Below are 13,794 nucleotides of genomic sequence, written 5' to 3' on the forward strand. Positions count from 1 at the left end.
TGTACCTTGCGTTACAGAAGGAGACTCATACTTCCAAGAACGATACATCATTGAAGAGATATGTGAAAAACACCTTGAGGATTGGTTCTAAACAACGTTTGTCATGTTTCAGTTGATATTATGGAGTTAATTTGGAAAAGAGTTTGGCGTTTGGATAACTGTAATTTTCATTTTTTTTTGGTAGCCAAACGTGACGCACCAAACGGACCGATTTCTCCTGCACAAAAAAATCTTTCAGGAAAAACTGAACATTTGCTATCTAACTGAGAGTCTCCTCATTGAAAACATCCGAAGTTCTTCAAATGTAAATTATTTATTGAATGTTTTTGCTGGTTTTTGTGAAAATGTGGCCTGCTAATGCTAACGCTAAATGCTAATGCTAAATGCTAACGCTAAATGCTAAATGCTAGTTTGCTATGGTAGAGAAGCATATTTTTGAAAATCTGAGATGACAGTGTTGTTAACAAAAGGCTAAGCTTGAGAGCTAGCATATTAATTTCATTTCATTTGGGATTTTCATGAATAGTTAACGTTGCGTTACGGTATTGAGCTTGAGGCTATGATTACGCTACCGGATCCGGCATGGCTCGACGCAAGTAGTTAAGTTCCTTTTTCTCAAACTCCAAGCAGGCTGTCATGTGCCTTTTACTGAGGAGTGGCTTCCGTCTGGCAGAGTACTGTAGAGATGATTATCCTTCTGGAAGGTTCTCCTATCTCCACAGAGGAAATCTGGAGCTCTGTCCGAGTGACCATCAGGTTCTTTGTCACCTCCCTGACCAAGGCCCTTCTCCCCCTATATCTCAGTTTGGCCAAAAGGACAGCTCTAGTAAGAGTCTTGGTGTTTCCAAACTTCTTCCATTTAAAAATTATGGAGGCCACTGTGTTCTTGGGGACCTTCAATGCTGCAGACATTTTTTGTTACCTTTCCCCAGATATGTGCCTTGAGACAATCCTGTCTCAGACTTCTACGGACAATTCTTTCGACGTCATAGCTTGGTTTTTGCCCTGACATGCACTGTCAACTATGGTAACTTTATATAGACAGGTGTGTGCCTATCCCAATCATGTCCCCTCCAAGTCTCCGACCACTACCTTGTATCCTTTTCCCTCTTGCTCTCATCCAACACTTCCCACACTGCCCCTACTCGGATGGTATCGCGCCGTCCCAATCTTCGCTCTCTCTCCCCCGCTACTCTCTCCTCTTCCATCCTATCATCTCTTCCCTCTGCTCAAACCTTCTCCAACCTATCTCCTGATTCTGCCTCCTCAACCCTCCTCTCCTCCGTTTCTGCATCCCTTGATTCTCTATGTCCCCTATCCTCCAGGCCGGCTCGGTCCTCCCCTCCTGCTCCGTGGCTCGACGACTCATTGCGAGCTCACAGAACAGGGCTCCGGGCAGCCGAGCGGAAATGGAGGAAAACTCGCCTCCCTGCGGACCTGGCATCCTTTCACTCCCTCCTCTTTACATTTTCCTCTTCTGTCTCTGCTGCTAAAGCCACTTTCTACCACTCTAAATTCCAAGCATCTGCCTCTAACCCTAGGAAGCTCTTTGCCACCTTCTCCTCCCTCCTGAATCCTCCCCCCCTCCCCCTCCTCCCTCTCTGCAGATGACTTCGTCAACCATTTTGAAAAGAAGGTCGACGACATCCAATCCTCGTTTGCTAAGTCAAATGACACCGCTGGTTCTGCTCACACTGCCCTACCCTGTGCTCTGACCTCTTTCTCCCCTCTCTCTCCAGATGAAATCTCGCGTCTTGTGACGGCCGGCCGCCCAACAACCTGCCCGCTTGACCCTATTCCCTCCTCTCTTCTCCAGACCATTTCCGGAGACCTTCTCCCTTACCTCACCTCGCTCATCAACTCATCCCTGACCGCTGGCTACGTCCCTTCTGTTTTCAAGAGAGCGAGAGTTGCACCCCTTCTGAAAAAACCTACACTCGATCCCTCCGATGTCAACAACTACAGACCAGTATCCCTTCTTTCTTTTCTCTCCAAAACTCTCGAACGTGCCGTCCTTGGCCAGCTCTCCCGCTATCTCTCTCAGAATGACCTTCTTGATCCAAATCAGTCAGGTTTCAAGACTAGTCATTCAACTGAGACTGCTCTTCTCTGTATCACGGAGGCCCTCCGCACTGCTAAAGCTAACTCTCTCTCCTCTGCTCTCATCCTTCTAGACCTATCGGCTGCCTTCGATACTGTGAACCATCAGATCCTCCTCTCCACCCTCTCCGAGTTGGGCATCTCCGGCGCGGCCCACGCTTGGATTGCGTCCTACCTGACAGGTCGCTCCTACCAGGTGGCGTGGCGAGAATCTGTCTCCTCACCACGCGCTCTCACCACTGGCCTCCCCCAGGGCTCTGTTCTAGGCCCTCTCCTATTCTTGCTATACACCAAGTCACTTGGCTCTGTCATAACCTCACATGGTCTCTCCTATCATTGCTATGCAGACGACACACAATTAATCTTCTCCTTTCCCCCTTCTGATGACCAGGTGGCGAATCGCATCTCTGCATGTCTGGCAGACATATCAGTGTGGATGACGGATCACCACCTCAAGCAGAACCTCAGCAAGACGGAGCTGCTCTTCCTCCCGGGAAGGACTGCCCGTTCCATGATCTCGCCATCACGGTTGACAACTCCATTGTGTCCTCCTCCCAGAGCGCTAAGAACCTTGGCGTGATCCTGGACAACACCCTGTCGTTCTCAACTAACATCAAGGCGGTGGCCCGTTCTTGTAGGTTCATGCTCTACAACATCCGCAGAGTACGACCCTGCCTCACACAGGAAGCAGCGCAGGTCCTAATCCAGGCACTTGTCATCTCCCGTCTGGATTACTGCAACTCGCTGTTGGCTGGGCTCCCTGCCTGTGCCATTAAACCCTACAACTCATCCAGAACGCCGCAGCCCGTCTGGTGTTCAACCTTCCCAAGTTCTCTCACGTCACCCCGCTCCTCGCTCTCTCCACTGGCTTCCAGTTGAAGCTCGCATCTGCTACAAGACCATGGTGCTTGCCTACGGAGCTGTGAGGGGAACGGCACCTCAGTACCTCCAGGCTCTGATCAGGCCCTACACCCAAACAAGGGCACTGCGTTCATCCACCTCTGGCCTGCTCGCCTCCCTACCACTGAGGAAGTACAGTTCCCGCGCAGCCCAGTCAAAACTGTTCGCTGCTCTGGCCCCCCAATGGTGGAACAAACTCCCTCACGACGCCAGGACAGCGGAGTCAATCACCACCTTCCGGAGACACCTGAAACCCCACCTCTTTCAGGAATACCTAGGATAGGATAAAGTAATCCTTCTCACCCCCCTTAAAAGATTTAGATGCACTATTGTAAAGTGGCTGTTCCACTGGATGTCTTAAGGTGAACGCACCAATTTGTAAGTCGCTCTGGATAAGAGCGTCTGCTAAATGACTTAAATGTAAATGTAAATGTAAATGTCCAATCAATAGAATTAACCACAGATGGACTCCAAGTTGTAGAAAAATCTCAAGGATGTTCAATGGAAACAGGATGAACCTGAGCTCAATTTCGAGTCTCAGAGCAAATGTTCTGAATACTTATGTAAATAAGGTATTTCTGTTTTTTTATTTTTAATAAATATGCTAAAATCAGTTTTTGCTTTGTCATTAAATGTGGAAAAAAGAAGGGGTCTGAATACTTTCTGAATGCACTGTAGATATAAATGTAGTACTTGCGAGCCTCAGTGAAGCATATATTGAATATATTGAACATATATTGAAACTCTTCACCCGTTCCACTACACGCCCAGTCAATGTTATGTCATTTTATTGTTGTTGATATGTTGATGTGAGCCATGACCTTCAAAGCAATTCATAGCTACCGACGTGCTTCGGGGCGGTAGTCATTTAGGCAGGTTACCTTCGCATTCTAGGGCACAGGAACTATGGTAGTCTGCTTGAAACATGTGGGTATCACAGACTCGGTCAGAGAGAGCTTGAAAATGTCAGTGAAGACACTTGACAATTGGTCCATGCATGCTCTGAGTACACACTCTGGTAGTCCGTCTGGCCCCACGGCCTTGTGAATGTTGACCTGTTTAAAGGTCTTTCTCACATCGGCTATGGGGATCTTGGTCATATAGTCTTCCGGAACAGCTGGTGCTCTATCCGATTGGCTATTCGATTGGACAGCACAGTAGGAGCACTCGATTTAGCCAAAGATCCCCTGTTCCGCGCGGTAGGCAAAGTTTGTATTTTCATACAAATGAAATGGTCTACCTGGTGCACAGGGCTTCTGAACCAAGTGCACCTACTGCCAACAGCACAACACAAAAAAACTGAGCTCAAGCGTTTATGCTTTTGTCGTTGGCTTTTCTACAGAAATGTTTGGTGATCGACTAGGATGATCGACCTGTTGGTGACCACTGCAATAAAGAATGTGGAGGTTGTATAGAACCCCACAATGGAGGTGTCATAATACCTAGAAAACCCAGCGGTCAAACAGGGAAATGGTTCTAATCCTTTTTCAACCATTCATTTTTCCCATAGGGAAACACTTAAAATAAGTGCTGTGTTTCGTGAAGTGGTGTAAAGTACTTAAGTAAAAATAATTTAAAGTACTACTTAAGTAGTTTTTTGCGGTATCTGTACTTACTTTACTATTTATATTTTTGACAACTTTTACTTTTGCTCCACTACATTCCCAAAGGAAATAGTATATTTTTTACTCCTTACATTTTCCCTGACACCCAAAAGTACTTGTTACATTTTGAATGCTTAGCAGGACAGGAAAATTGTCTAATTCATTCACTCACTTCATCCCTGCTCATCCCCACTGTCTCTGATCTGGCAGACTCACTAAACAAAAATGCTTCGTTTTTAAATTATGTCTGAGTGTTGAAGTGTGCCCCTGGCTATCCGTAAATAAAAAAAATGAATAAAAAAATCCTGCCATCTGGGTTGCTTAATGTAAGGAATTTTAAGCGATTTAAACTTTTACTTTTGTTACTTGAGTATATTTAAAACCAAATACTTTTAGACTTATAATTGATGTACTTTTTACACCACTGGATTTCGTGTAAGCTTACCCTGGTGTGACTTTTTGATAATCATATAAATCTCTCTCGGACAAGGTGACTTTTATTAATATATTCGGCTATATTTACTCTCAGAATCAAAAATGCTAATTAGCATCAAAGTAGACATCATGCACGACTACAAATCCTTGTAAGCTCCTGCACGTATTCTCTAGCTGACACCTTTGCTAACAGGTATTGTGTCAATCTAAAACGTGTACAAGAGAGTCCACAGAACTGTCAATTTAAAAAAATGTAGCCAATTGAATTATTACTAAATTTAGCAAACATTAGAGAGTTAAATCAGAGATTCTTACCGTTGCCTCAATTAGGTAGTCTCGTCCAGATGATCATGGCAGTTGTAGTTCTTTATATGCTTTATGAGTGTTATGACGTATACTGTGGTACTCTATGGCTGTAGTTTGCTTACATCTCAGAGATAGCTTCTGTCATTACCTGTACACTGTATGTCATTTGCCCACGGAACCATTGTGGAGAGATTTCCGTGGAGATAATTCCGAAGTATCAATAAAAAAAATCACTGCATATCCGACGATAGTATACTATGTATAAATATTTTATGTTGATTCTATTTCATGACTAATTCAAACCAGCACTGCATTCAGTCAAAGTAAGTTGATAATGTGTACAATAATGTGTCTTACCAGTTTTGGGATCAATAGAGAAATATGGCTGTCCTTGGAGAATACTGTAGACAACTCGGGCACTATTTCCATACGTTGGGTCATCAGCGTCCGAAGCAGTAACTTGATATACAGAAGTACCTGAAAATGTAATGAAAGAAAAATCAGAATCAAGCATTCTTATCGATATGTGATACTTATGAGTATGTGTGTCTTCATGAGTGCCTTTAATTCATACAGAATTTGTTTTGATGTTGGGTAACTTCATATATTTATTTGAAGAAGTAATAGTTTCAGGACTGTTGATGGAATTTATATGTTTAAATGAATGACTAGAATATTACACCCTGAAAGCATATAATTGTATGAAATTGATTAGGATCATTACATTATTATTAATGATGTATGTAGTTTTAGTCAGTAAAATTATATATCTGTACAATATATAATTTTAGTATCTTAAACACAGACTGTCTGAGCAGAATTCGGTGCCGACCTTGCTAGGGGCCTCTGAGAGATTTGGGAGAAGGCAGTGAGTACTCCCTAATCTTGAGGGAGGACAGGGAGTGCTTCTCACAGTCCCTAATCTTTGTCGGCTGGGTATTGATACAGTATGTGCGTAGGATACTTACTGTTCGTGTGTATGTATGTGCGTATGATATCTACTGTTTGTGTGTAAAAGTATGTGCGTAAGGAGCTAGTATAAAATGAATGTTATTGTACAACGAACTAGCGCTCTCGTGAATAAACATTTTGACTATTTAGCTGGGCCTCCATCTGTTTCATTCAACCAGTATCTTACAAATTCTGGGTTGCAGACCGAGTAGTGTAATTGAATTGGGTCATGAACATTGAGAACATAATTCTTGTGACAAGGGCACAGAGAATGGTTACCTTTGGGATTTGTTTAATAACCTCTTATAGCTACCCTCCTACTTTTAGTTCCTCCTGAAAACATACCCAAATCTAACTGCCTGTAGCTCAGGCCCAGAACCAAGGATATGCATATTCTTGTTTTCATTTGAAAGAAAACACTCTGAAGTTTGTGTACATGTGAATTGAATGTAGGATAATATAACACAATAGATCTGGTTTAGATAATACAATGAAAAAACCATACGTTTTTTATTTTTATTGTTGTATCATCATCTTTAAAATGAACAAGACAAAACAAACATTCAGATTGGATGATGGGGACAATTTCAGTGGAAAACAGAAGAGGGCAACAGTACTTTTGCAAAGTTTCAGAAAAGATAACTTCCAAAACAAGTGTGCTACATGACATTTATCATGAAGTCACCCAGGTGTCCCACATAAGCAGCCCACATGTACCCAAATTGGGGAAGTTATAGATTTTGAATGGAATAACTATATATACAAAATACCAAAATGGTATTCTAACACCCCCAAAAAAAAAAATACATATACATTTACAAAATAACACTTTCAATATTTGGAAGACCCTCAGTCCTCTACACAATATTGTGCTGCTGATGCCAGGTGCCATAGCAGTCTCTTTCTGCTGTAAAGCAGAGGGTCAACAAGCATGTGGTGCAGGTAATGGGGGACTTCATTTTGCAAAGAACACAGTAACGCCTCCATGCTGTGCCCCTTTGGCCCTGAGACACATCAATGCCTGCAGAAATACATTTGGGCAGGTGAACACCACTTGTGGCAGGAGCAGAAGGGACAGAGGTAGAGGGGCCAGAACGTGGTGCAGTGGTGCTGTGGTGCTGTAGTCAGCAAGCTCCTTGATGAGCAGCTCTCTGAAGGCTAGCTGTGAGATGGGGGGCTTTCCACAGCTCTTAGCCATTTCCTTGTGTAGGATGAATGCATTCACCACAGCAATGTCGATGAAATGATAGAAGAAGGTCTTGTAATATTTCATCGTCTTTTGGAGCACATTGTAATAGCCTATCAGTGCATCTGACAGGTCCACACCTCCCATGCACTTGTTGTAGTCCTTTATTGCAGCTGGAATGGGTACATTTTTTGCAGTCCATGCCCCAGTAGCGCTGAGACAACAGGTGTCCGGCAAGATGAACCAGCTTCAGTGGGGGATGGACACCTTGGCACTGGGGGCTCCCATTCGGAGTCGGTGTCACTGTGAAAGAAAATGTTCAGTTAAAATAGTTTTACATATGAGCCCTGTATCAACAGGTATAATAAACAGATATATATAGAGCACAGGGAACATAAGGTTGAATATATTATTATAGGCCTGCTAGATCTACTGTCTCATTTATATTATTAAAGACCAGCTAGATCTACTGTCTATTTTATATTATGACATTTGGCTAGATCTATTGTCTCTATTATATTATGACAGACCAGCTAGATCTACTGTCTTTATTATATTACAACACACCAGCTGTATCTACTGTCTCCATTTCACTTTGGCCATTGTTGTGGGCCTGCCCTCCCCTCAACAGCCTCAAATAGGCTATTTCATGTGGGGGTGGGGTAAGGTGGAGCGGGAGACACACGCATCTCGGCCATGCTCCCTCTAATCCACAATATGTATATATACACACACAAACATAGGCTATGGGTCATACACATACATACAAACATACTCACTCCCACAATGTATAGCCAATGTGTACTTTACACATTTCATTACACTTTTATATATTGCTACTAAAAATTTTAAAAATCACAACTAATATTTTATATTATTAATTACAAACAACGTCATTAGCATGACAAGAACTTACCAGTCCAAAACGCGTCCTCTTTGTTGAAAAAATATTCCTCCATTTGGGAATCAAAGCTATGCTAGCTAAATGAATCGTCCTCCAACAATCTCTGTCTCATTTTCCAGATAAATTTCTTCAAAAATTATGTGTACATTTGTATATCTACACTTAGATTTAGCTTTCCCTGACTTAGTCGCCATACTGATTGATTTATAAACAGCTGAAGATGCACTTTACCAAAATAGTGCTGTGCGTAACATGCGTGGCTCCTTCCAGTATGAATCTTCAATGGCGAATGACCCTCTTTACGCCGGAGTTTACTACATGGGTTGGTCTTCCAACACATAACCATTACATACTGCCGATGACCTCAGCTCATTGGCTATCGACCAAGCTAGATTTCAAGACGATCAGTGGTCATTGGGTTAAAATACAGTCAATCAACGAAACAGCGGTCATATGCACAATGATTTCATTAATTGTTGTCTTCAAATCGGTTTCTTTCAGTCAATACGTCCCGCGAAATGACCCGCGAAATGACCCATCAGTTTAAGTTTGGTTGTGTTACAAACAACCAGTTGATTGCAATGAAACCAAACATGACTGGATAAAGTCACGTTTAGTGTGTGTATTTACATCGAATGTGTCGTTGAAAATTGAATGAGAAGGAATTCACGACACAAGCAGTTCACAAAATGTTTTGTGTTAATATATAAAAATAGATTTTATCAAACAAAACACCATTCATTGTGTAACAATGAGCATTGGGATTGCAAACAGAGGAAGATAGTCAAAGGTAAACAATTTATTTTATTACAACTTGTGATTTTGTTACGCCTGTGCTGGTTGAAATAGTTTTTTTTATTGGGCTCTGTCCTCGGATAATCGCATCGTATTCTTTCGCAGTAAATCCTTTTTTAAATCTGAAAACACAGTTGGATTAGCAAGATTCTAGGCTTACGAATCATGTGAGACACTTGTATTTTCATGAATGTTTAATATGACTATTTATGTAGCGATCACCGTATGTTGTCGAATTTAATCCCACTAATGGGTTCGGTGCACAGAGAGGTTAATTCTCAAACCTTCAAAGTAAGACATACAGTACGCCTACTCATTCAAGGGGTTTTCTTTATTTTTCCTTTTCTACATTGTAGAATAATAGGGAAGACATCAAATGATGAAATAACACATATGGAATCATGTAGTAACCAAAAACGCGTTAAACAAATCCAAATCTATTTTATATTTGTCATGTTCGTCGTGATATTGAGACCAAGGCGCAGCGTGAGTAGAGTTCCTCATAATTTTAATAAACTGAAACTCACCTAACAAAACAACAAACAAAACGTGACGCTACTGATGTGCACTGAGGCAAGTAAACATATACAAGATTCCACAACACAAATGAGGAAAATGGCTACCTAAATATGATCCCCAATCAGAGAAAAAGATAAACAGCTGTCTCTGATTGGGAACCATATCAGGCCAACATAAACATACAAAAAACCCTAGACATACAAAACCCTAGACAAACAAAACTAGAGTACCCACCATAGTCACACCCTGACCTAACCAAAATATATAGAAAAACAGAGATATCTAAGGTCAGCACGCGACAATATTTGAGATTCTTCAAAGTAGCCACCCTTTGCCTTGATAAGAGCACTCTTGGCATTCTCTCAACCAGCTTCAGGAGGTAGTCACCTGGAAGTTAACAGTGTTGTGACAAGTTTTTTGTTGTTGCCTTGTTAAAAGTTAATTTGTGGAATTTCTTTCCTAATGCATTTGAGCCAATCAGTTGTGTTGTGACAAGTTTTTTGTTGTTGTTGCTTTATTTAACTAGGCAAGTCATTTAAGAACACATTTTTATTTACAATTACAGCCTACCTCAGACCAATTGTGCGCTGCCCTATGCAACTCCCAATGAAAGCCAGTTGTGAAACAGCCTGGAATTAAACCAGGGTCCGTAGGGACACCTCCAGCACTGAGATGCAGTGTCTTAGACCACTGCGCCACTCGGGAGCCCAAGGTAGGGGTGGTACACAGAAGATAGCTTTATTTGGTAAAAGACCAAGTCCATATTATAGCAAGAACAGCTGAAATAAGCAAAGAGAAACGACAGTCCCGTCATTACTTTAAGACATGAAGGTCAGTCAATGCTGAACATTTCAATAACCTTTAACATTTCTTCAAGTGCATTCGCAAAAACCATCAAGCACTATGATGAAACTACTGTAGCTCTCATGAGGACCGCCACAGGAAAGTTAAGACACATAGTTACCTCTGCTGCAAAGGATAAGTTAACTAGAGTTAACTGCACCTCAGATTGCAGCCCAAATAAATGCTTCAGAGTTCAAGTGGCAGACACATCTCAATATCAACTGTTCAGAAGAGACTGTGTGAATCAGGCCTTCATTGTTGAATTGCTGCAAAGAAACTACTATTGTAGAACACCAATAATAAGAAGAGACTTTCTTGGGCCAAGAAACACAGAGCAATGGACATTAGACCGGTGGAAGTCTGTCCTTTGGTCTGATGAGTCCAAATGTAAGATTTTTGGTTCCAACTGTTGTGTCATTGTGAGACGCTGAGTAGGTGAACAGATGATCTCCGCATGTGTGGTTCCCACTGTGAAGCATAGAGGAGAAGTTGTGATGAGGTGGGGGTGCTTTGATGGTGACACTGTCAGTGATTTATTTAGAGTTCAAGGCACAATTAACTAGCATGGCTACCACAGCATTCTTCAGCGACATGCCATCCCATCTGGTTTGCGCTTAGTGGAACTGTCATTTGTGGCTATTTGACCAAGAAGGAGAGTGATGGAGTGCTGCATCAGATGACCTGGCCTCCATAATCATCAGACCTCAACCCATTTGAGATGGTTTGGGATGAATTGGACCAAAGAGTGAAGGAAAAGCATCCAACAAGTGCTCAGCATATGTGGGAACTCCTTCAAGACTGTTGGAAAAGCATTCCTCATGAAGCTGGTAGAGTGGATGTCAAGAGTATGCAAAGCTGTCATAAAGGCAAAGGGTGGCTACTTTGAAGATGTCCAAATATAATATGTATATATAAAAAATATATAATGAATATATTTAAATATATATATATATATGAATAGATTTGTTTAACACTTTTTGGTTACTACATGATTCCAAATGTGCCCTTTCATACCTAGTTTTGATGTCTTCGCTATAATTTTACAATGTAGAAAATAGTACAAATAAAGAAAAACCCTTGAATGAGTAGGTGGGTGCAAACTTTTGACTGGTACTATATGATACTATCATCATTTGAAATGTCCAATTGGTTATTCCCATTCAGGAGTCTCAAGCTGTTAATAAGTAAAATATGTTTCCAGTAAAGATAGTCTACTACTACTTGCCCAACAGAAGAATAATATAGCTATTGTGATCCACGTTTTTTGGCTTAGCTCAGAAGATGGATAATTTTATCCTCTTGAAAAAGGTCCCGTACAGTCAAAATCGTGTATTTTTATGATATTTGGATGAAACCAGAACAAAATATGATGACTAACGTCTGAAATATGACTTTCTTCTACATTTATAAAGTTTATCATAAAGTTACAAGTCCCCTCCCTCATGTCAAATACTGTGTTTCAGGAGGTGGGATTATTAAGGGCATTTTGTGAACTTTTGTGACGTTTCATTTTATTCTCTTTGCTAATTTAAATAAGTACTGCCTTGTGACCAACAATGCAGGAGTCTCTGTATATCGGCATAGTTTACATAGCTCGGTAGCTATTTGACTGAGCGTGTCAGCAAATATATACTGAACAAAAATATAGATGCGACATGTAAATTGTTGGCCCCATGTTTCATTAGATTAAATAAAAGATCCCAGAAATGTTACATATGCAAAAAAAGCTTATTTCTCTAAAATGAACAGAAATTTGTTTACATCCCTATTAGTGAGCCTTTCTCCTTTGTCAAGATAATCCATCCACCTGACAGGTGTGGCATATCAAGAAGCTGATTGAACAGCATGATCATTACACAATAAAAGGCCACTGTAAAATGTGCAGTTTTGTCACACAACACAATGCCACAGATGTCTCAAGTTGAGGGAGCATGCAATTGGCAAGCTGACTGCAAGAATGTCCATCAGAGCTGTTGCCAGAGAATTAAATGTTCATTTCTCTATCATAAGCTGCCTCCAACGTCATTGTAGAGAATTTGCCAGTACGTCCAACTGGCCTCACAATGGCAGCCCACGTGTAACCATGCCAGCCCAAGACCTCCACATCCGGCTTTTTTACCAGCAAAATTGTCTGAGACCAGCCACCAGGACAGCTGATGAAAATAGTCTGTAATAAAGCTGTTGTGTGGGGCAAAACATATTCTGATTGGCTGGTCCTGGCTCCCCAGTGTGTGGGCCTGGCTCTCAGAGGGTGGCTGCGCCCCTGCCCATTTGTGAAATCCAAAGATTAGGGCCTAATACATTTATTTAAATTGTTTTATATTTTTGTTCAGTATAATTACAGGTTTCCCCTATTAATCTAAGGCAAATATACTTATAGGTTTCTGATTTCATCTGTGTCTGGTGTTAGCAAGTCAGCCACCAATTGTGCAAGTTCTCCCACTTAAAAAGATGAGAGAGGCCTGTAATTTTCATCATAGGTACACTTCAACTATGACAGACAAGCTGAGAAAAAAAAATCCAGAAAATCAAATTGTAGGATATTTAATGAATTTATTTGCAAATTATGGTGGAAAATAAGTAATAGGTAAGCAGTTTGGTTTGAAGAAATCAACTGTGGGAGCAAATATTAGGAAATGGAATACATACAAGACCACTGATAACCTCCCTCAATCCGGGGCTCCACACAAGATCTCACCCCGTGGGGTCTAAATCATCACAAGAACTTGTGAGCAAAAATCCCAGAACCACACGGGGGGACCTAGTGAATGACCTGCAGAGAGCTGGGACCAAAGTAACAAAGCCTACCATCAGTAACACACTATGCCGCCAGGGACTCAAATCCTGCAGTGCCAGACGTGTCCCCCTGCTTAAGCCAGTACATGTCCAGGCCCGTCTGAAGTTTGCTAGAGAGCATTTGGATGATCCAGAAGAAGATTGGGAGAATGTCATATGGTCAGATGAAACCAAAATAGAACTTTTTGGTAAAAACTCAACTTGTCGTGTTTGGAGGACAAAGAATGCTGAGTTGCATCCAAAGAACACCATACCTACTGTGAAGCATGGGAGTGGAAACATCATGCTTTGGGGCTGTTTTTCTGCAAAGGGACCAGGACGACTGATCCGAAAGAATGAATGGGGCCATGTATCGTGAGATTTTGAGTGAAAACCTACTTCCATCAGCAAGGGCATTGAAGATGAAACGTGGCTGGGTCTTTCAGCATGACAATGATCCCAAACACACCGCCCGG

At 41.6% G+C, this 13,794-nt stretch overlaps 1 protein-coding gene across 1 annotated transcript in view; it reads right to left on the bottom strand.

The window, feature by feature from the left end:
- LOC115105115 (cadherin-18-like) overlaps nt 1-13,794 on the bottom strand; it is a 228,250-nt gene that overhangs the window by 126,294 nt on the left and 88,162 nt on the right. The window contains exon 4 of the mRNA XM_029626750.2: nt 5,703-5,822. Coding sequence (XP_029482610.1) covers nt 5,703-5,822 — 120 coding nt within the window. The remainder of the gene's footprint in view (nt 1-5,702; nt 5,823-13,794) is intronic.

The sequence above is a fragment of the Oncorhynchus nerka genome, linkage group LG22 (assembly GCF_034236695.1).
Source record: "Oncorhynchus nerka isolate Pitt River linkage group LG22, Oner_Uvic_2.0, whole genome shotgun sequence".
In the NCBI taxonomy this organism is placed as follows: domain Eukaryota; kingdom Metazoa; phylum Chordata; class Actinopteri; order Salmoniformes; family Salmonidae; genus Oncorhynchus; species Oncorhynchus nerka.